This window comes from Aspergillus thermomutatus, assembly GCF_002237265.1.
Source record: "Aspergillus thermomutatus strain HMR AF 39 chromosome Unknown NODE_232, whole genome shotgun sequence".
NCBI lineage: Eukaryota > Fungi > Ascomycota > Eurotiomycetes > Eurotiales > Aspergillaceae > Aspergillus > Aspergillus thermomutatus.
In genome coordinates this window covers 23,356-46,369 of record NW_020798282.1, presented here as the reverse complement: position 1 = coordinate 46,369, position 23,014 = coordinate 23,356, and the positions used below count along the sequence as shown (strand labels likewise).

Here is a 23,014-nt window from a genome sequence, read left to right as displayed (position 1 = left end):
GTCTTGCGAGTCGGAGGGAAGATGTCAGGGAGAGGGCTCACAGTTGCAGAGGATTTTGGTAGATGTTCCGCAGTTCTCGCATTGCCCGGGCTCGTGCAATCCCCACTCTTTTCTCTCTGTAGCCAGGACCTCTCGCCGGCGGTTGAGCTCGACGATTCTCTTTTGTGCATAGCCGATCCGTTTCCGCGAATGGTGGTCCTCGGGTGTGGAGATTGCCATTTGAATGAGCTGGTGATAGGCGAGGATTGCTTTATCCACGGAGTCGAGGTGCTCGCGTGACACGCAGAGCGCACTGAGCGCATCGAACGTTTCGGGAGCCTGTGGTCCTCTTACGACCAGGAGATCCTCGAACAAGGTCTCGAAGAGATCAGCGGCGTCTCGGTTCAGTCCTGCATCCATGTACGATCTGCCCAATCGATGGACAACCCGAAGGGCCTCGGGGTCGCGAGAGTTGCGGTATTGGTCGAGTACGTCCACGATTTCCGGGGGAAAGTCAAAGTTTTCGGAGCCTTGAATGTACCGGACAACAGCATCTCTCGTGATAGCACTCGTTACGCCGAAGATTGTCTTGCAATGTGGGATGGTTTTGCCGCATATCATACGAGATTCCTCGACTAGGCCGAGTTTCTGATACAGAAGAGATAACTTGTTCATTGCGTTCAGGGTCGTTTCGTTCTGGAGTCCAAATACCGTGTCGAGAGCAGGAACCGCCCTCTCCAATAAGAGGAGCGCAGATTCTAGGTCACCTAAGGAGACCTTGAGAGATGCGAGATCTTGCATGCTGCTCAGCGTTTCCGGTGCGTGCTGTCCCAAAGTCTTCAACCTGCCTGCGAACGAGCGCTCGTATAGTGCAGCTGCTTCGGTGGCGTATCCGTCCTTATCACAAAGCGCGCCTAGATCGTGTAGAACTGCAAAGTTCGTAGGGTGATCACGTCCAAACGATCGTTTGTATAGCCCCAGAGCCTCCAAGTAGCAGGCTTCCGATTCTACGGGCATGTCCAGATTGCGGTATGCATGTCCCATCGAATGTAAAATGGACGCGCGAGACAATCTCTCGATATCCAGTGCTGGCGCACTGTCCAGAGTCCGCAGTGCGTCATGAAACTCCACAACCGCTGCTTTCGAGTTTCCCTGCTTGAGGGCTGCATCAGCCCGCATACGCGTTATCAGGGCTTTGGAATACACTGTTGAGGCGGAGAGCTCATTCTTCAGCTGAAGAAAGAGCTGAGCTACCTCATCCATCTGAAGCAGTCTTTGACGTCCAGAGGCGTCATGAACCATTGCCCCTCCAGAGAGGTGTTGAATATGAATGAAAATGTTCTGGCTGTTTCTTAACAAAGTCATATACTCGGCTTCGGAAACAGCTGGTTGGCTTCCATCTGGTCTGCGTGGTGTCTTGGCTGTGGTTTGCGTGTCACTTGAGCTTCCTTCGCTTTCTAAGCTTGTATCACTTTGGTTCTTGGGGTCCTTCTGCGTGAAAGAGAGCCTCACGGTATTGACTCTTTTCAGCAATTTTCTCCCTCGGTTCGAGGCAGATTTTGCGCGTGACAGACCTGTTCTCCGTCAGCTCGGGGATGGCCTGCATGATATTCATCAAGCAAACCTTTCGGAATGGTGCGACCAAATATCCTTTGCAGAAAGGATTGCCTTCGAGATGACGACGGTGTCGCCTGAGCTTGATCCTCAACCAGATTTCCCTGCGAATCCACAAACTCGCTTCTGTAATGATCGTTTTCCTCCTCACAAAGGGCCATGCCTGATGCCTTTGAGCCAATGATATGGACATTATTCGGCGCTGGCAATGATTTATCAGCCGTCCACTCTCATGGACTTTTGTGTTTTTATAGAGAAATGGCCGAGCATACTTTCATAGGGACAGTCCCTGTCTGACTGCGTCGCCTGCCGTTCGGCAGTACCTGCGAACTGTTGGAATATACCGTTGGGGGCATGCACTGCATCACACGTTAAACCCGGCGCGTCAAAAACCAGGGTTAGCCTACCTCTCTCCAGGTCATATAGCCCAGCAAAGCTAATCGCGACGAGCTCATCTTCTTCACTTTGCGAAAGTTCTGTCGGGAATTAGACATGTCTCTCATCAGGGGAATCATGGAGCTTACTTCTGAATGACCAGGAATCCCGCAACTTTCTGGCCCTCTGAGCAAACGATTGCTCTCCGGCGGTATTGGTTGCAATGGGGAATTTAGAGCCGGTAAAGCTCATCTGCGCAATGCTGGGGCTTCTGCTGTGTGCTCCATTCGCCCTGTCCTTTTGAATATCTCGGAGACTGATATCGTCTCTGGGGTCATTCAGAACAGGCTCATATCTAAAATCAGTCGTGTAAGACTTGCTGGACGACAAACAAATCAGTATCAGACTGGCACTGACGAGATGTTACACTCTTCCCCGCAGTTTTTGCAACTAATAAATGACGGCACGTCTGTGAGCTTATATGAGAGGATGTTCATAGGCAAGTATGGGTGACCGTCTCACCTCGTTGTCGATCTATTATTTCGTCCTTGTCACCCATGGTAAATTGCTTCTCGCAATGCTCGCAAAAAAAACGGAGAGGACGGGAATTCAGAGGCAAAAACCGCTTTTCCATCCGGTAGCCCTTGGTGATAAGACTATAAAAGACTACTCAGCCTGAATCAACCGTACCCTGAAGCCAAGCATACCGATCTCGCATCATTAAATAGATTGCCACAGCTGCCCCAGGGCAGAATCTCGTCAAGTAGTGTTGTTTCAACTCGCTCCTGCATTGATTGTCAAATTACGCATTGGAGAAGCAGGACAGATCAGTGGCCGTACGGTGAGGAGAAGACAGCATCGCAATCCGGGCATCTTGAGTCTGCCGCACCAAGGGGGGCCCCATCGTCATTTCTGAGAGGCGGGAACAGACGTACAGTTTCCGCAAAACTTTCAACGCCTGGAGAATATTCGACGGGTTCTAAAGTGGCATCGCAATACGTTAGATTTCCCAAGTGACAGATCATACACAGGAGCGGAATTTGACGAACCATTCTCTGTCTTGCCAGCCAACGACAGTAAAACGTCCGACGCTCGAAGAATCCGTGTCCGCGCTCCAAGCCCAGTAGAGGCATTGTGAGAAGAGGTGCTTAGAACGATTTGGTTCTCAAAGTTCCGCTTCGCTTCTGCCTGCAACGGACTGCGACTGTCGATGACATCTCTAGCCATCAAATATAAGTTCTCAGTGGGATATCTTAATCGGAGATCAAATGCAGACCCTGAACATGTTCTTACCGTTCCACAATCGGGCTTGTATAATGACCGTAATCCATAATCAAGCTTCAGATAGAATGAAAAGGGCAAGGGCAAAACAGTCCAAGCAACCCGAATGTCAATGACAGAAATCCACATGCAGTCTGGACGAAGGTCAAAGAAAGAGAGAACCCGCATGGGAATCCATCAATGAGCCGGGTGAGGCATCATTTTCAATAATCGGCAGGTCATGGTCCAGGTGCATATGCCCTGCGGGTCGTCCTGATGAAATCGGTTCTCCATGGGGATGAGAGAGGTAAACGGGCCGCATACTTTCTGGTTTCAAAAGGGAGGAGTTCGCAGCGTCAGTGCTGTTATCCCTCGCATGATCCTAGTGGGACGCTTCCTTGGGATTGGGAAATCGTTTGTTAGCGATGGTAGCCTAGTAGGCTCTGTAGTCTGATGAAAAGGCCAATCAATTGAGAGTCAGAGGGTGGTTGGCGTCTGCAGGGTTTGTTGTCTCGGGCGATGCCGTTGAATGTATGTTGCTGTGGATGTGTGCACTCTACAGAAAGTCGTGTTGAGAGCGTCGCGTTCTTCGTGTCTGTCTCTCTGATCAACAATCAGGGGGGAAGATATCTCCAACAGCCAATCAGAAACACATTCTTTCTGATCCTGATTCCTTTTCTCTCAAAGTAGTTCATCCCTGGCTCTATACAACGATAACCCGATTGCTCCCTTGCGTCGAACTTTCTACAAGCACCTCAATCCCAGGATATGTCTCCTCCGGCCACGCATTTTTTCCTCACCGCATGAACATGCTGCTGCCTGTGGCTCCCTTGGATTGAAAGTTGGCCTATGATTATTGTCCCGCATTCGCAAGATGGATTCGTTTCCCACCTGTCATATTTCGATTTGGACGCAGACGAACTACACAACTCAAACGAAGGCCCAGCAGATGACCCACAATATTAGCATAACCGACTGATCCTGGATAGTCCGCGGCGGACGGATCTACAGAGCTGACTCCAGAAACAATTCGGATCAATTATTGCTGGAGTCCATCTGATAGTCGAGCCGATAGTTCATCGACTTGGGTCTTGGAGATATGACCTATCCTTGATCATCCTCAAGCGCGTCTTCCGCTTCTCCGCCTTTTCCAGCAACGGATAAATCCATTACATGGCCAGTGATCGAGTTCTGTCCGAGAGGGATGATAATTGATGCGACCGTTGTTTGAAGAAGGAAAAGTGTTCATACGGATCTCAGTGGAAAAGAGTCTGAAGGAGGAGAAGAAGCAGAAATAAGGTGAGAACCCAGCCAAAAAGGGGAAAAGCAGCAGGCTAATTTGACAGATACAAAACTTTATCCGCTTCGTCTACTCTAATCAGACTTTATGCGCAAGATGCCGCGGTCTCTATCTCTCAGGGACACTTGGAATGGTCGTCAATCGGCACAATCTCAAAAGCAAACGACTTCTGATTGACTATTGGATCGTTAAAAGCATCAATTCGCCCAAAACAGCCGTTTGCTTCCCTGCTTCTGGGGTGGTGTTGCGTAACTCGCGGAACGATATACAGCCGTCAACAACAACGCCTTCGGCAGCACCAATGCCGATATCAGAGCGATACAGTCGATTTGGAATCGAATTCGTCGGACACTCAAGGCTTGTGAGAATTCCGCCTACAAAAAATCGCTGCAGATCATCGAACTACCCGCATGAGGTGGATTGAGTTCCTTGGTTATAGGACAGAGTCATGACTCGTATACCCTGCAACAGTAGAGCTTGGCTCTCCATGAACGGATACCATCCATTCAACGGGAAGTGATCAAATGAAAAATCATTAAGGCATTCCCGCATGCGAGTTCCGGATTTTCGGCAGCCTGAACTATCGCTGGATGTGTCGAGCTGAGGCCGACAGTGTCAGGGTGACGTTCCGCCAACGTCACCCTTACGTGCATGAACAGCGTTGTACACAATCAAAGAGCATTTATTACTCACGATCGAAGCCAGCAGAGAGATGTTCATGTCAGATCGACGGCACCAAGGGCTTAAACTGGAATCTGAAACTATCTTGAGCATCAATCCCGAGCATCAACATGGCCACAACGATTGCTGGAGGCTTGCACAAAGCGCAGGAGGTGCTTCAAAACACATCCTCTAAAAGCAAGAAATTGGTCGACTTAGAAAGAGATACTGCCGATGTTCAGACCCAGCAGCCACTGACCACTGATCACGGTGTGCGAGTCAGCAACACCGATCAATGGCTTAGGGTTACGAATGACCGCCGGACTGGCCCAACCTTGCTGGAGGACCAGATCGCCAGAGAAAAGGTAAACAAACTGCATGTCAATACCACCAATCAAAGATAGTGTTAACGATACTCGCAGGTCCATCGCTTTGATCATGAACGTATTCCTGAAAGAGTAGTCCATGCCCGTGGCACTGGCGCATTCGGAAACTTCAAGCTTAAGGAGAGCATCGAAGATCTTACTTATGCCGGTATCCTGACGGATACGTCAAGGAACACGCCCGTCTTTGTTCGCTTTTCAACTGTCCAAGGAAGCAGAGGTAGCGCTGATACAGTCCGCGATGTTCGTGGATTCGCTGTCAAGTTCTACACAGATGAAGGCATCTGGGACCTTGTTGGCAATAACATCCCTGTGTTCTTCATTCAAGATGCCGTCAAGTTCCCAGATGTTGGTACGTATTGCTGCTCCTGCTGCTGCTGCCTCTTTTTCAGGTGCAACTCTGACTTTGCTACCAGTCCATGCTGTCAAGCCGGAGCCACACAACGAAGTCCCTCAGGCCCAAACAGCCCACAACAACTTCTGGGACTTTTCGTACATGCACCCGGAATCCACCCACATGTTCATGTGGATTATGTCTGACCGCGCTATCCCCCGATCCTTCCGGATGATGCAGGGATTTGGTGTCAACACTTTTGCTCTCATCAATAAAGAAGGAAAACGACACTTTGTCAAGTTCCACTGGATTCCCCATCTAGGTGTGCACTCTCTCGTCTGGGACGAGAACTTAAAGCTGGCAGGCCAGGATCCCGATTTCCATCGCAAAGACCTGATGGAAGCTATCGACAACAAGGCGTACCCGAAATGGGACTTCGCGATCCAAGTCATTCCAGAGGAAAAGCAGGATGACTTTGAGTTTGACATCTTGGATGCTACCAAGATCTGGCCTGAAGACCTTGTGCCCCTTCGTGTGATCGGAGAGCTCGAGCTGAACCGCAATATCGATGAATTCTTCCCTCAGACCGAGCAGGTCGCATTCTGCACCAGCCATATCGTCCCTGGCATCGACTTCACCGATGATCCACTTCTCCAAGGCCGAAACTTCTCCTACTTCGACACCCAGATCAGCCGCCTGGGCATCAACTGGGAAGAGCTTCCAATCAACCGTCCAGTGTGCCCTGTGCTCAACCACAATCGAGACGGACAGATGCGCCACCGAATCACAAAGGGCACGGTCAACTACTGGCCCAACCGCTTCGAAGCCGTCCCCCCAGCCGGCGTCCAGGGTGGCGGGTTGGGCGGCGGGTTCGCAACCTACCCCCAACGCGTGGAGGGCCTCAAGAACCGCGCCCTGAGCGACAAATTCCGCGAGCACCACAACCAAGCCCAGCTCTTCTACAACTCCATGTCCGAGCACGAAAAGCTCCACATGAAGAAGGCCTTCAGCTTCGAGCTCGACCACTGCGACGACCCCACCGTCTACGAACGCCTCGCCGGCACTCGCCTCGCCGAGATCGACCTCGAACTCGCCAAGAAAGTCGCCGAGATGGTCGGCGCCCCGATCCCAACCAAGGCCCTCAAGCAGAACCACGGCCGCCGCGCCCCGCGCCTCTCCCAGACCGAGTTCCCCGCAAAGACACCCACCATCGCCAGCCGCCGCATCGCCATCATCATCGGCGACGGTTACGACCCCGTCGCCTTTACCGGCATGAAGACCGCCATCAAGGCCGCCAGCGCCCTCCCCTTCATCATCGGCACCAAGCGCTCCGCCATCTTCGCCGACGGCGAGGACAAGACATCATCCAAGGGCGTCATCCCGGAGCACCACTACGACGGCCAGCGCTCGACCATGTTCGACGCAACTTTCATCCCCGGCGGCCCGCACGTCGCAGCCCTGCGCCAGAACGGGCAGATCAAGTACTGGATCTCCGAGACATTCGGCCATCTCAAGGCGCTGGGCGCTACCGGCGAGGCCGTGGATCTCGTCAAGGAGACGCTGGGCGGCACGCTCGATGTCCAGGTGGCTTCGTCGCAGAGCCCGGAGCCCGTCGAGTGGTATGGTGTTGTTACTGCGGGTGGGAAGCAGAAGCCCGAGAGCTTCAAGGAGAGCGTGCAGATTCTCAAGGGGGCGACGGACTTTGTGGGGAAGTTCTTCTACCAGATCTCGCAGCACAAGAACTATAAGCGTGAATTGGACGGTCTGGCATCGACCATTGCTTTTTAGCTCAGCCATGCGGGTATATGAATTAGTTTATGAAATAATTCTACTAGTAGCATTGATTCGATTTCATGGATTTCATATTTAAAAGTGATTGAAAGAGATAACATTGCAAGCTATGTGACAAACAACATTAAGCGAACCGCTTCAAATTTTGGTAACATCTCTATCTGAAAAAGTGATTGTACAGTAAATGTCTTGTAACGTTTGTACAGAATGGGTATCGAACTGACATGCGAAGACAAGTACTAATATGAATAGAAAGAACTGGCAACATACTTCAATCGCTAGAAAATGCAGCAGAAAAGAGATTGACGGCAAAAGCTTCCAAAACGGGGTAGTATCATGACGGGTTCTGGCTCAAAACATGGCGGCGTTGCGCATCCAGACGTTGACACATAAACGTAGATTTGAGCGGCAGACAGCCCCCAATTGACGGGAAAGATGTTCAAGCCCATCTCCAGCCTGAATTGACCGACTCTTGACTGTTGATGACCGATTCAAGGAGCGATGGGCTCTTCGAACGAAAGGCGAAGCGGCCGCTGCGCCGTTGCTCGTATCGTTCTTGTTCCCTAGTCAGCAGTGCAACTGCGGCATTTGCATCGATGCCCTCGCCATTATCCGTGATCTTCAAGGCCCACTTGGCATCTTCTTCTTTGAAGCCAAGCTCGTGGACCATCATGTGAATAGCTTGGTCGACGGGGTCGAGGACCTGAGGTCTGTAGAAAACAGGGTGCGCGGTTGGTGGTGGTGGAGGAGGTAGCTGTGAGTACTGAACGGGTGCGGGGGGGCAGTAGCGAGGAGTCTGTGACCCTAACGATGACACTGACTGGCTGGGTGGAGGTGGAGGTTGCTCGCTTGGAAGCCCCTCAAGGCGTCTCATGATCATGGCGTAGCTTGAGATCGGGCGCTCCTCGGCGAACGTGATTGGATTACCAGGGTTATTTTGCTGTTGATTGCGTCGGTTTCGTAGCTGAGCTGCGAAGACGGCTTGTCGCCGCCGATTGCTTTGGTTGCTGTCGGTCGTATTGCTGCTTGTTTGAGATGTTTTCTCGCGACCAGCAGAAGATCTGGAAGAGGTAGAACTGGCGTTCGACAGGCGCAATGCATTGAGCGACGGGCCTCCTTCCCGTACCTTGTAGGCTCTGGATACAGCTTCTTTGAGAAAAGTGGACCGGCTGATGTCGGAGTCGGAAGGCTCCCACTTTGTCAGTCCAATGGATTGCGCTGTTTGAAATGTCGCTTCAGCATTGTCGAAAGGACAAATTGAGCCAATACTCAAAACTGCCGAAGGCCCCAGCGTGAGGACATAGTATGTCCATTCCTCTACTCAGCTGTCAGTCCACAAGCCCGGATGAGGAGAAGAGGAGATTGGGGAGGACAGAAAGGGAGACTTACCTATCATAGCTTCTTCCTTAACCGTGTCATTTTCTGCGATGTCGAGCCCGTTGAAAATGCCAGCTTTTCGGGCCTCAGTGCGCCTGCCGTGAATGGGTTGGAGCAACACGGCAAGACAGGTCCAGATCTCTGTCATGTCGTAGAGCTGACTTTGGGAGAGACCCCCTCCGTTTCCGCGCCCGAACCCTTCCGGAGGTTCGAATAAAACATTGTTCATGCCAAATGGCTCAGTGAGTGACGTGGTCACGATGCTGTTACGGTCTTGGGCCATAACACCACCATTCAGCCAGTCCATCTGTCCTACTATGTCGTTCTCCCGGTTCTTGCCACAGCCAAAGATCCGGCAGAAAGTCCAAATTCGCCAAAAGGCGTCGTCGATTTCTGCCGCTCGGGCATCATCTTTGCCTGTCAGGCCATTGATCGTTTGCTGGCGAAGGAAGGTATTGCACCGGGCCAGGATGATTGATTTGAGCCGAGCGAGCGTATAGATGTCTTGAGCGTAACGTTGGAGATAAAGTGTGGGAGTGTATTCGGGGACAGGGGCATCCGGATCGACCAGAATCTGCCATTCGCTATCCCAGGGAGGGCTCATTTCACGCAATTCCCAGGCTGGAGGGGACATGCGGAAGACAGCAGTCTTCATGAGTTGCAATTCATGCTGTTTGAAAACACGGTAGTACTGCTTGGAGACGACGGCTAGATTGAAGAGATCATCAAGCGAAGAAACTTGCTCCATTATTTTGAGGGCGATATCGTCCGGCAACTGGCCAGTAGTAGGCTCACGGGGTTTGTGGACTGATATGGTAATTTTGGGCTGTGGTGATGACAAGCCTGCATCAAGCTCATAGACCATCCTTTGGGGCAGGCCACCTTCCAATTCGAAAAGCGAGTCTGAGGTGATTAATCGTGCTGATTTGCTCGATGAGACAAAAATCTTCTCCTCCACATTGTTTGTTCGGATTCTAGGTATCGGTCTCTCGGCGACTGGTTTGTTCTCCACAGAGCTGGAGGTGGAAGTGAGGTCTTCGTGGCTGCGCACTTGCTTTGTCTGAAGTCGAGGGAGTTTCAATCGCAATTCTCTTTCGCTGCAAAAGGACGATGGTCTCTGTCTTTGGGAGGGGATTGGCAAGCAGGAAGACTCGGCCACTTCAGCCGTGTCTTCTGGTTCATCATGAATAGTTTCAGGGCGCGGTGGGCGCTGAGGGCGAAAGGACGGAGATTCCACATCTGACTTCAGGCTGGAGCTGCTGAACGATCGGAGATGAAGATTGGTGTACTTGCGACTGAAACCAGGAACCGCAAACGAGAAGGGCCCTTTATTCTTAGTGGATTTCTTCATTGTTTTTCGCAAATCGCGCTCTAACTTTTTGTAAATGTGTTTTTGACTCGAGTTATCGTGTGACTTGTTAGAAGCAATATTTGTAGGAGGTCTTGGAGCTGGTCGAGTAGCAATCATGTCCATATTTCCCCGGCTTATCTGCAAGGGCCCATTGAAGATCTGTGAAGACAACAATTGGGACTCATTGTGGCGTTGCTCGGTGATTCCTGCAAGAACATTCTCCAACTCCTCAGCTGCCTGGGATAGAGTAGGCTGAGAAGGACAAAGTTGTGTGGCCGGACTGGCCGGGGTTGTCGTACGAGGCCGATCGCTAGAGGGGTGCTCGCAAGCCTGGAGTGGATGGGGGCCTCTGTGACGAACTGACAAGGGAGCTAATGCAATCGGGGGCTCCCGAGGGAGGGGCTTGTTTCTCACCTCAGCCAGTGAGGGCCTTTTTGCGACTAGCTTGGAGGCCGAGCCTACTAGCACGGGCGCTGTATCGTCATCAAAAACCCCTGCTGCAGTGGGGGAAATGACTGAAAAGGCATCGGCTGATTTGTAGGGGCCGGCTAGTTCGGAGCCAAGACTTGTCACGGATGATCTTCGACTGTAGCACGAGGAAGTTGTGTCGAAAGTGTCTTCAGAAAAGGACGGAGAATCAGTTCTAGTGCTAGAATCTGAGAAATTCTGTCGGTTTTGATGATCAATCGCCTGCATTTCTGCCAGAAGAGAAAAAGGTGTCACCTTAGGGATTGTGGTACTTATCGGAGACACCAGGGAGAAATGCGATGACAGCTCAGGGAAGAATCGAGCCCAATGAGTCCCTCTTGGAGGTGTTCTGTTCGAGAGTGGTGAGATTGGGAAATCGTCGTCATCTGTCCATTCGTCGCCAGATGGTTGACTTGTAGAGGTATCACACTTTGAGATCGATGTAACGGAGTGTTCTGAATCGGACGGCGGCGCGCCCAACGGGTCTGTCGTGCTCATTTTTAAAGATGGTAGCCTTTTTAACGAGTCCTTTCCACAGCCCAGACCTCTAATCGAGTCAAGCCAGAAGGGCTGTGCTGTGTACTGTTTACCCAATTTCGGAAAATGGATGTACGATATGATCCACAGATTTGGATAGGGCTGGAGATTCGTGCTTAGAGCTGCACAGTTGGATCACCGAGCAGATTCGCCTTTCTCGGTCGTATACATGATCATGCGAGATGGATCCGTGGCTTCGGGACGTTCTTTGTTCTCCTTGACAATGCCACTCCGGTCTATTCCTGGGCCACTGCACTGCTCTTCTGATCAAAAATCGATTCTGAACAAGTCCTTCAATGGCGATGAAAGATTCCAATAATAGTTTCAGGTCTTTTATGAGTCGAGCGGATTTGGAAGCATAGAATGGACGTCCCAGCAGTGGTGTTCCTTTACTTCCCTGGTGATGTCGAAGCCGATAGTGCTCACCTCGAAATTGCGCTATACAGGGAACAAAGAAACGGAGAAGGAATATCTAATGAACTAGTTAGCTTGAATCTGTTGCACATGACGACCAGACTGCTCGGTGGGAAACGAACCAGTCAAGAGGCAGCTATATACGGAGTAGGACAAAGAGGTAGCATCATCATCTGCCAAGGGATGAGTGGAGGGAAAACGACCGGTCAGGATACAGTGTATATAGTACTGAGATGTAGCACTAGTATTGACGATTGCTGCAGCAAGCAATCGAATTCGAGCCCCTGTCACCACGTGCATGGGATGGGGTGGTTTCCAACAGGAACATGTCCATTGTTGGAGTTGGGGGACAAAGACTATTATGGTATATCCAATTTTTGAAACTAATCATTCTTTGCGCAAGCTGCCTATCCTGAGCTACTTCTTGTCGAAGGCTGAGGGCACAAGGTTAACTTTGCAAGGGACGATCCCTCGACAATCCAATGATGATGGAAGATGAAGCTGGTGACACGAGGAATGATGGATGGGGCCAAAAAGAGTCAGGTGTGACCAGTTTGTTACTAGTGGTATTTCCCATTCTTCAGCACTTTTGCAGTTGCACCACTCGAGGAAGTCTCGCTTAGTTGAATTACAATTACCATCCATTCTAATAATATCATTTTGTCCATCAGTGCAAGAAAAATAAAAAGAATGATGCTTGATTCTATTGACGTCCACAATCGTATATGCAAATACAAAAGAGGTATCGATTCCCCGGCGAACATGAAAGAAATCAAGAACACGAAGTGACATTCCGCTTTGTCGTATCGAGTCTTTTTTTGGATCTTCTCGGCCCTTTGTCCTCTCATTCTCTCTCATCTCCAGGAGTGCTTGATTGCTCCGCCATCGGACCAACGCTACTGATCTGCACTTCTGCATCTCCAACTCCAAGACATCAGCCACCGATCCACTCCATCCTTGTTCGTCATAGCATCGGTGATTGACTGATTGCACTCTTATTGGAGTCTCGAGCAACCTGCTGTATTTCAGGAAATCAGCCATTCTCTTCAGGCCACCATAGATACCATGTCTCGCTCGATTCTTAAAGTCACTGGGTCCTGGGGACCACACAGATAAGCCTTGGGCGTTGCTATCCTTATGGCAGTCACTGTGTAGATCCTCCGAGGCCGATCGCTGTCGAACCAGTCGTCAGTTGAGCCTTTTTCGAATACTGGCATTGTCCCCTCCTTTCTACTTCAATAATTACTGTGCCATACCAACCCACCGGTCAGCTCATCTGTCAAGGCACAGGACAGGTTGCTTCCATCTCAGGTGTGGCCACATTCCTTCCGCTTACCCGCATCTTTCTCGCATGACTGAGACTAGACTTGTAGCATGGGCTTCAACTAGAGTCCATCAGCTTGAAGACCGTTAGGATGTAGACATACTGCAGCTGCCAGACCTGTTTCGCTGTTTGTAAGCCCCCACAAATCTGGATATGCCCTGTAGTTGAGGACGTCACTCCGTACAGCCTATATCAACCAAATATCTAAAACCACCAACTGCCCCCAACGCTGTGGATATCCGCGATCGCCAGTGGAACTCCCAAGTTATTGTTGGCGATCAGCTGGATCAAATAACCTTACCTTAGCAGTAAGGCGTTTTCGGGAAGCAAATCTGAACTATTTGTGGTTCGAGTCAAGCTCAACTGCTGAGGTGATCGCGGAAGAGTGCAGGACGTAAGTCTCTGAAGCTCCACATTTTTCGCTGAGGCCTGTCATGGAGATTCGTCTCTGGCCCCTTGTTTGATGATGACTTAAGTGTTCGGGTGGCATATCGCATCAGCTTTAGTATTCCTATTGTGATAAAGATAAGATGGGGGCGGTGGGGGTTGAAGTTTAGACAACAAATGGTAGCAACTATCCTATCTGATCATCCGCGGCCATTGTGTTTCATCTAGATCTCTGTGAGGTCAAGCCTTAAAAGTCGTCTTCCATCTTGAATACCTAACCAACCAAGACCGTTGCTGATATCCCAACAATCCTCAGTCTATTCTTGTCTACAACCAGAGCATGGGGGCCAACAATTGCTGAAATCATGAAACTGCCTTATCTGGGGCCAATATCACCCAGACATCAGACTCAGATAAACCGCCCAGATGACACCAAACAAACTACCAACAAGCAATCGCTTGTCTGCGGGTACAACCGTGAAGTTGAGAATCGACACAAAAGGCCAGAGCTTGAATCCAGCAAGCATGATGGGCCAAAAGTCCTGTCGGCGCATCAGATCTGACCAATACCCTCGCTACGGCTGCAAAGAAAAGAACCCCCCCAGTAGAGTACAGCATTGGACTTACATTCTGAATCTGCGCCTTGATGACCTCGAAATCCCGTCCCCGTAAAAGTCCCATCGTCATGATGAAGGCGACGGTGTTGATTGCGCCGCCGACAGTCTGATCAATCACGACTTTTGCGACGGTATTCTTCACATTCAACTTCTGCTTCCCCTGCTTCGCGCCATTCTTCTCAGTAGTAGACTTGGTGACTGTTGCATCCTCGCTGAAGCCCGGAAGCCTCGACTCCAGGCCCTCAAGCCATATGAACGTCAGCGGCGAGAGTACAAACGCACACGTCGTGAATTGGAACAAGGCCTGGAGGTCAAGTTCGAATGGTGTCTACCTTGTGCGAATCATCGCCATCGCTCGTCAGAATCGGCATCAGTTCATTTCATGTCAATGAAATTGCCCATGAATAAGACAACGTGAGATCAAATCCACATACCTGATCTCTCCACGCTTTGATTCCCTGCGCAAGGAAATTCGAGCCCGCATTCACGAGCGCAGCCTGCAACGTCGCCGTCGCAATCGGGGGTAGAGCCATATCTGGCAATTCACGAGATAGACGAGAAGCTCAAGCGACCGGGTGAATACGAGTTCTTCCTCGTAAATACGGAGTAGAGTAGTGGACTCGGGAAGGAAAGTCAAACAACAGGCTTGGCTCTATTTTTGCATAGATCAGCACTTAGTCTAGTCTTTTTGTCCGAGATACGAGCCCGAGGAAACCTTTGGCTTACTTACTCAGACTACTTTGTCATTCAGAAGCTCGTGTTGCGCCGAGCGACTCCGTTTGAGTTTGGCAGTGATGTCAACTGGCAAGACTTGAGTTGTTCTGGGTCTGGTGAGCTAAAAATACTTTAAAGGTTCAGATGAAGAACTCGTGTTTACCTATTTAGCCGACGGACCGGATGGGTGGACCAAGTGTTATGAACTTATCGACACTTCGACGAAAGTGACTGGGAAGGGAACACGACTACGAGGTTACGAGGAAGCCTTTAAAGCATTTATATTAAAGTCGTACTCGGATTCTGATGTCTTGGGTAATCAAGAGTTGGAGTTGGCAGGGTAGATCAGGGCTCTGGGTGACTGGGTCACTGCGACTTGAAATAGTGGAGAACTAGAGATGCAGAAAAGGGAAAGTTGACACGTCGCGGTACGGAGGAGACTCAAAAGCCACTCAGTGAAATAATGTGTCAATTGACGATGTTGATTGGCGGCTGGTCTTTTGTTGCCAATACTACTACCTCTTTTTTCCCATCACAATCATATGAAAGATGTAAGAACAGAAAAAGGGAAGTGTTCTGACTTCGCATTGGTGCAAGACATCTGCAAGGCAACTATCGCATAATCAGAAAGGGTGACAGACTCGCTATCAGCTGCTTGTCCCAGAGAGCTCGCTCAGTGCTATGCCATTGAAACAATCACCTGCTACTCGACTGATCGCTTCAACGCGGGTGATGGCTACCAGGCCAGACTTGTGAATCTCTCGCCACGACATTCGAGCTCTCTGCAAACTGAGATGAGTCAGTGAAGCTATCTTTGGATCATCCGGCTCGGACTTCGCGAACAAGGGGTTGTTGACTTACGTCGATCGGCCTGCTGGGACTTTGGTGTCATTCGTGGCTGCCTCATCGCAGGATGCACTTCCGTCCCTTGCAGCTTTTCGAGTTTAGTATGCCTTTTCAGCTGCTCGAGAATCATCTTTTGCAAATCTATTATAATCCAAGCACATTAGGGCTGTCCAAAGATGGGCAATGAGAGCCAGGTAGAGACGAACTTGAATCTCCGAGGCGAAAGAGAAAATCCCTGCCGTCTGTTGTCGTTGTGATCACATCTCCCTGGGAGACATCCTCTGCTCCCCTGGCTTGTAACTGATACTGACTCTCCAATTCGGTAACTTGTTCTGTTATCATCTCAATGAGCATATCTGAGACCAATTGAGATTTGACATCGCCGTCCGTATTCTGGAAGCAGTACAGATCGTATCGGATCAACGTCTTTCGCTCAGATGCTGGATGGAAGCTTAGAGAGTACCAATATTTGGTATCCTTGATGGTATGGAACGAGGCATTGGGAAATATCAGAATATCAGAGTCTCCTGCAGCCTTCCCGTCCAAATAATGCTTCATTCTCACGAACAGAGATGAACGCACAAGTGGCGCAAGTTCGGACAATATCGCAGCAGTACCGAACTGCTTCTCAGAGACGACTTGTGCCGCAAATCATCAGAGCTCATCAAGGCGAAAGAAGGCAAGATCGCAGAACTTACCAGCCATTTTCCAATTGAATCCTCCCTCGATAGCCCTACCCCCAATCCAGCGTGACTGAGCCATAACCCCATTACGTTCCACGAAGTCGTTGAGACAATCGGTCTCTAGCGTCTCACCTGACGCATCAGCTTCAAGATTTACAAAGATGAAGCCGCCGGTGCTCTGCTGAACATGAATAGCAAACAGACCATTTTGAGATCGATCGAAACCAGGTACATTGTCGAATCGAGGGGCTTTGATAAGTTCGCCTTTCGTGTTGTAGCTCCAGCCATGGTAGCGACATCCGAGAACGATAGAACTTCCGCACTCTTTATTTGTGATCGTGTAGGCTCTATGGCGACAGACATTGTGGAAGGCTCTGATCTCACCATCTTTGCCCAGGATGAGGAAGATGGGGAAGCCGGCCACTTCGAAGGATCGATAATCTCCAGCTTTTGTGAACTGGCTGCGGTGAGAAAGATACAGCCATGACTGTGATCCCCAAGTGTTAAGAGGCCTGGATTTCGAGCCCGGGGCATGTTTGTTCGGACGTACCTTGCTGAAAACCGCGCGCCGTTCGAGTTTGAAAATATTGTCGCTGCTCAGCCAGTTTTCAGGAAAATCCGATTCCTTAGAGACAACTTGTGTGTCGTTGGCTCTTGAGACCTGAGTGAATGGCTCGGATTGTCCGTTGAATTGCGTCTTCGAGTATATCCCACGGGGCCAGGCTCGACATAGAAAGACGATGGCAGTCAATAGTGCTACAAGTATTGGTGTAGGTGAGATAAGAGCCTCCATGGCGATTCTCTCAGCGGTTTCTTCTATGGTCACCCCCGCAGGGTCGGGAAGCCGTTGAAGCATTTAAGGAATTGCAACATGACAATGACCCTGACTATGATTAACCCCATTCGTTACCTGATGCGCTCGCATGAACAGACTAGACTCGTTGTACGCGTGCGAGTCAACTCCATAAATCAGGCTTGTTGCATATCTTTCCAAATTTGGTGAGCTTTTCCGGTGCACAGTTGTTTCATGCGAGGGTTGCAGCTGAGGTGATCCTAAATGACTACTACTCTGTGTTGAAGTCGAAGGCGAAGTTGGATACGATGAGCAAGACATGTATGAATCTGCACTAGTGCTAACGGATACATATGACCAAATGCCACAGCCATGTCTACTATGCGGCCGCTCCGACTTGCTCGGTATTTATCTCTGATTCTTTCAATCTGGGTGCGGCGAGTTCATGCTTTGCGCTTTCCGCGGCGTGCTGCTGGCACACGAGCTCAAAGACCCTGTCTTGATAAACTATGACGCATTAAAACAGTTTCCCAGATCAAGCTTAGCGGGCGCCAATCTTATACTCACACGAAACACCATTCTCCTGCTCTGGATTCAGGATGCCTTCGCTGTATACGCCCTTTTCCAGATTACCTTGCGCTTTCTCGCAAAGCTCATAGTCCTCCATCGCAACCTGTCGAACGAATCGGTAATACTCCTCAAATTGATTCCCTGACTCCTTGTGGTAATAGTCAAATTCCATCCTGGTCACGCTTGAATCTTCAGTCGGACAGACACGGAACGAGGACATGCCTCCGCCATAGACGTTGAGAGTGCAGTTGGGGAAGAAATACAAGAAGAGTCCGTCGTCTGGTTTCTTGGGATCAGCTATATGCTGGGAGAAGTTCTGGTGATTGTTGACAGTATAGAATGTCGGGGGATAATAGATTGAGAACGAGGGATGTGTGTATTGACAATGTAGGCATTCCTGATAACCGTCGACCCTATTTGGTCTCCGTCAGAGAGACTTTGATAGTCAAATGGAGGAACGGTCTCACATCGTCTTCCAGTTGAAACGTCCTTCATATTTGATGCTGCGCCTGTATGGTAGCTTGGTGAAGTTCACTTTTTGAAGCAATGGCTCGAGACCTGGAAAGTACTCGTCAAAGCTTGGAGCTTCGTCCGACAATGTACTAAAGACAAGACCAGTAGGCGTGACATGAGATCGAAGCGTCCTGCCCTAAAAAACGATGAGTGTCCATGATGGGTCCCTAGGAGCCTGAGCAGAGCGTACTGTCCTCACACTGACGACCTGGATCTCATCCGGACCAGGAAAAGGCGTGTCTCCAGAGCTTCGGAAGGCGAGAATCGACTGCTGGGCGATTTCATACTCCACTTTTTCTCCTATGGTCAGGAATCTTGTCACAGGTCCAAGTAGATACCACGACTATGAGTTTATGAGACATTTCGACCTCTCACACACAGGCAAAGTGATATACCTTGTTGAAGATTGCCCTGCGCTCTAGCTGATATAGCGGCTGGCTGCAATACCACGAAGCCGGAAGTGTACGTGCTAACTCAGGCATTTTGAGCATTTAGCACCTAAATTCTGCCATCCTGGTGTTTCTTCCATCCTTTTAAGTTCCTTATCTCTGGACATCGCAACCAAATTATTGTACTATTGTAGCAGAAGAAAGGAAGATGTCCTATTGGATAGGTATATCGCTTCCTGAAGAGGTTATAAGATCCCTTAAGGTCGCTTGGTATATCAGACAGAAACGTAGGTAGTTCACTTCGATGTGAGCGAATGATCAATGAAGCATGTGCATAGGGAGGGCGCCCTGTCCTGCTGATAGGACCAAAGGGTTGCATGCAGACGAATCACAGTATGTAACATTATTTGATACCAGGATCTCTGCTTGTAGGAGATGGTCAAAGCATAGGTAGAGATAGAGGATGCATAAAGAACAAATTGAACACATTATGGTTCAGTGAAGGGTAAAAGGCAGTCATGAAGGGCCGTAGAAAAAGATGTACGGCATGGACTGACATATCTCTTAAAAACAAAGAGGAGAGACACTCTTCAAATATGTTGTTCTTGAGACAAATTCGGCTCTTCCTTTCTCTGTCGTCGGACTGATGTTGACTGCATCAACAATGACAACCTCTTCATGGTCGAATATTTTGCTGCTGCCTGCTGGGGCGCTTGTATGGCGATGGAGAGTGCCCTTGGAGAAGTCCTCCTTCACAAGCATATTTGCATATCATCATAGTCTCAAAAAAGCTACTCTAAGGATAAAGGAGTGAGGAGTAATTACTATTAAACCATTCCTCCAGTGTTTTGTGCGGTTCAATCATCTTTCAAGCTCAACAAAGAAGACTGAAGAGGGACAATCAATCAATCAGGTGCCCCACGATTACGTCGTGGTCTCATTGTCCGCAACCCAGTCCGACCGATCAGTCATTTGGCTTTGATTTTATCAGCTTCACTCAATAGGAAAACAACAGATCTAATCGCAGTCCTTTCGCATGATGAGCACTTTTCTCTGAAGTATATCTCATCAAGCTCCAAATCCGCCATCAAGAATGGCAGGCTCCGGCACCAGATTCACTCCTCCTCCTTCGCCGCCGTCGCCGACGGCGTCCTTCTACGACGTCAGCGACATCGAGGAGGATGAATACAATAGCATCTCCTCCACATCGGGGAGAGGGGTGAAGCTTTTGTTCTCTAAGAGCAAGGTTTGTCTTTGACAAATCTAACAAATTTTTCGCGTAAAGGACCAAAGCTGACGTTTGCGATGTCTTCCTGAGTATTGCAGGTGTACGTCCATCCGACTCCCTCTTCCAAGGACAATATACCCGGCTTTATCGCTCTGCTCCAACAAAAGCCAGCCCCTACTACGAGCAGCAATATTGCGTCAACAAATACTGCTAAGAGTAGCGCCGACCTCTCTTCCTACCTCCTTGCCTGGGTGCCCGAATCCTCTCTCGGCGATGCCTACAGTACCTATGTCAAAGTCGACCTGTCTGATGACTCTTCACCACCGAAGCAACGATATCTGGTGCCACCGCTCCCGACTACAACCACATATAAAGATACGATAGGTCTATATGCGTTCGCCGTGCCGCTATCCGAAATTTATTCACTGCTAGTGCGACCTCCTAGCTTGGGTTGGTGGTTTGGTAGCCTGGTGATCAACACCCGCGCAGGTGATAGTTTCCCAGCGCTGTTCTTTCACGATAGTGAGTGCGAATCGACGATACTGCAGAAAAAACGAAGGACAAGGGAGAGTTTTGACCCTTTTGGTGAAAATGGCGGCCTATTTTGGGGCGGTGACGAGGTTCTGCGATGGCTTCGGAAATACGTTGAGGTGCAGCGCTCTTCAGTCGACAACAGTGTCTATCTAATCAACCCATCCGAAGAGGACCGCATATCCTTTGCACGGCCATTGAGTGGCTATGGCGGATCTGTGACGAAGCAAGGTCAGGATCCAGCTGCTAGCCCAAATCAACCCGGTGGCAGTGCACAACAAGATGCCGGAATGGATCCCTTCGTGAAAGCACTCAAGGAAACTAGATGGAAGGTTCTTGAGCAGCTCAGCAAGATTACCACATTCACAAGGCGGACGGCGAACGAACTTGCCGACAACACCATGATTCCTCCGCAGGTCCGTCGCCTGATGAAGACTCCCGAGATTCAGACCTTGCAGGATGAGTTTGATAGCGCCAGGCTCTACTTGGCTCGATGGGCCATGAGCATTGCTGAGCAGAGCGAACGAGAAAGATCTCAGCGCATATGGACTGCACGGGATGTTCTGGAAATGGAAAATAGCTCCGTGGGCGATTTTGAAATCTTGGAGCTTGAAACTGGAACAATGTCCATTCAGGAACGACGCCGAACTCTCGCTATGCAGGAATGGGAGGACTTCTTTGATGCCACCACGGGAAGGCTCAATGTTACTGTAGACGAAGTGAAGGAGAGAATTTTCCACGGAGGCCTGGACCCAAATGACGGTGTCAGAAAGGAGGCATGGCTTTTCCTTCTCGGGGTGTACCCTTGGGACAGCAGCCGCGACGAGCGTCAAGCTCTGATGAATTCCAAACGGGATGAATACATCCGGCTGAAGGGTGCTTGGTGGGAGAGAATGGTTGAGGGGTCTTCCACTACCGAGCAATATGAGTACTGGAAAGAGCAGAAGAACCGCATAGGTATGCTTGCTTCACTCGAGGCATTTCTAAATTCAGCTGCTAACATATCGGTATCAGAAAAAGATGTGCACCGTACAGATCGCACGATACCTCTCTTTGCAGGAGAAGATATCCCTCACCCCGATCCAGACTCTCCCTTTGCGGACGTAGGGACGAACGTACATCTAGAGCAGATGAAGGACATGCTTCTCACCTACAACGAATACAATCCTGACCTGGGCTATGTTCAAGGAATGAGTGACCTCTTAGCACCAATTTACGCGGTCATGCAAGACGATGCAGTCGCGTTCTGGGCCTTTGTTGGCTTCATGGACAGAATGGTAAATCCCACATATATCCGTTCCAAATCAACACTGCTTATACAGACCAGGAACGGAATTTCCTTCGCGATCAGTCTGGCATGCGCGCTCAGCTCCTCGCCCTAGATCACCTGGTACAACTCATGGACCCCCAGTTATACCTCCATCTCCAATCCGCCGACAGCACGAACTTCTTTTTCTTCTTCCGGATGCTTCTAGTCTGGTACAAGCGCGAGTTCGAATGGGTGGACGTCCTACGTCTCTGGGAAACATTGTGGACCGACTATTTCTCCAGCAGCTTCCACCTCTTCGTCGCGTTAGCAATCCTAGAAAAACACCGCGACGTAATTATGGACCACCTCAAACATTTTGATGAGGTCCTCAAGTACAGTAAGCACATAGCCTCTACCCCAACTCACTGCAACAGCCTAATTAATCAACCTAAAGTAAACGAGCTCTCGAACACAATGGACCTTGTCCACCTCCTCACCCGCGCAGAATCCCTTTTCCGTCGCTTCGAACGCACAGTTCAAGCAATAGATAAGAAGAATATCTTCCCCGCTCCATCAACCCATCAACGAAAACCCGCTCAGGAATCTGCGTTGAACAAGGGCAAGTCGCCACAACGACCACAAAGCGTCGGATACAGCAGCGGTGTCAGTGCCGGTCCGGCGAGTAGCACTGCTGCTGGAGATAATGCCGAGTCCAAGGTTATTTCACCCGAACTGAGGCAGCTTCTGAGCAAGGAAATTCTGTGGAAACAGCCACATCCGTCCGGCTCAAAGTGAGGTGCCGCAACGAAACTCTTTTTCACTCTTATTCAGTCCTTGTCTTAGCATCCTTTTATGGGCGCTTAGATATCCTGCGCCTTTTATCGGCTTGTGTTGGGCTTATATTCATACATGTTGAGAACAATCTACAGCTGGGTTGGACTCGGGACGGGTTGGCGTTATATCTTTTCTTCTCGGCAGCGTCTCTTTGCTATGATGCTACGTATGCTATGAACTATCTCAATACGATCATAAATTCCTGACGATTCTCAACTACGAAGTATGTTCAGGCGGTCGTTTCTCGACCTCATCCTAGTTGTTTTGTCTGCGTATGCAAAGTACGAGAGGGCTTCCGTCGTTGGATCTAGATATATTTACATAGTACACCAAGCACCATTGGACACTTTGGCCGAGTGGTTAAGGCGCAGGCCTGCTAAGCCTGTGGGTTCGCCCGCCTGGTATGTTCCACTATGCTTGCCAACCACAAATATCAGTATCTAACAATCTATAACAGGGTTCGAATCCCAGAGGTGTCGTCTCATTCTTTTTT

The 23,014-nt window shown here is 49.8% G+C and overlaps 6 protein-coding genes across 6 annotated transcripts; 2 read left to right on the top strand and 4 right to left on the bottom strand.

Annotated features, from left to right (window-relative positions):
* Positions 1-24: 24 nt before the first annotated feature.
* On the bottom strand, positions 25-3,195 carry CDV56_105222 (uncharacterized protein; the record flags this gene model as incomplete). Its single annotated transcript, XM_026758841.1, has 8 exons — positions 25-1,553; positions 1,604-1,795; positions 1,866-1,952; positions 2,001-2,069; positions 2,118-2,323; positions 2,676-2,753; positions 2,809-2,947; positions 3,018-3,195. The coding sequence occupies 8 exons, from the start codon at positions 3,193-3,195 to the stop codon at positions 25-27; spliced, it is 2,478 nt and encodes an 825-aa protein (XP_026611369.1).
* A 2,124-nt stretch (positions 3,196-5,319) lies between these two features.
* catA (catalase catA) lies at positions 5,320-7,693 on the top strand (the record flags this gene model as incomplete). Its single annotated transcript, XM_026758495.1, has 3 exons — positions 5,320-5,553; positions 5,611-5,923; positions 5,988-7,693. The coding sequence occupies 3 exons, from the start codon at positions 5,320-5,322 to the stop codon at positions 7,691-7,693; spliced, it is 2,253 nt and encodes a 750-aa protein (XP_026611368.1).
* Positions 7,694-8,135: 442 nt separating this feature from the next.
* Positions 8,136-11,390, bottom strand: CDV56_104558 (uncharacterized protein; the record flags this gene model as incomplete). The annotated part of the gene is made up of 2 exons (XM_026758177.1): positions 8,136-9,013; positions 9,086-11,390. 2 exons carry the CDS (start codon positions 11,388-11,390, stop codon positions 8,136-8,138), a joined length of 3,183 nt encoding a protein of 1,060 aa, XP_026611367.1.
* A 2,556-nt stretch (positions 11,391-13,946) lies between these two features.
* Positions 13,947-17,270, bottom strand: CDV56_103980 (putative iron-sulfur cluster-binding protein; the record flags this gene model as incomplete). The annotated part of the gene is made up of 7 exons (XM_026757599.1): positions 13,947-14,096; positions 14,182-14,499; positions 14,606-14,706; positions 15,747-15,872; positions 15,938-16,369; positions 16,430-16,901; positions 16,965-17,270. The coding sequence occupies 7 exons, from the start codon at positions 17,268-17,270 to the stop codon at positions 13,947-13,949; spliced, it is 1,905 nt and encodes a 634-aa protein (XP_026611366.1).
* A 316-nt stretch (positions 17,271-17,586) lies between these two features.
* Positions 17,587-18,772, bottom strand: CDV56_103838 (aromatic ring-hydroxylating oxygenase subunit alpha; the record flags this gene model as incomplete). Its single annotated transcript, XM_026757457.1, has 5 exons — positions 17,587-17,714; positions 17,775-18,190; positions 18,245-18,426; positions 18,481-18,633; positions 18,686-18,772. 5 exons carry the CDS (start codon positions 18,770-18,772, stop codon positions 17,587-17,589), a joined length of 966 nt encoding a protein of 321 aa, XP_026611365.1.
* A 1,000-nt stretch (positions 18,773-19,772) lies between these two features.
* CDV56_103440 (GTPase-activating protein GYP7) lies at positions 19,773-22,482 on the top strand (the record flags this gene model as incomplete). The annotated part of the gene is made up of 5 exons (XM_026757059.1): positions 19,773-19,925; positions 20,006-21,395; positions 21,453-21,715; positions 21,766-22,084; positions 22,142-22,482. 5 exons carry the CDS (start codon positions 19,773-19,775, stop codon positions 22,480-22,482), a joined length of 2,466 nt encoding a protein of 821 aa, XP_026611364.1.
* Between the last annotated feature and the right edge of the window lie 532 nt (positions 22,483-23,014).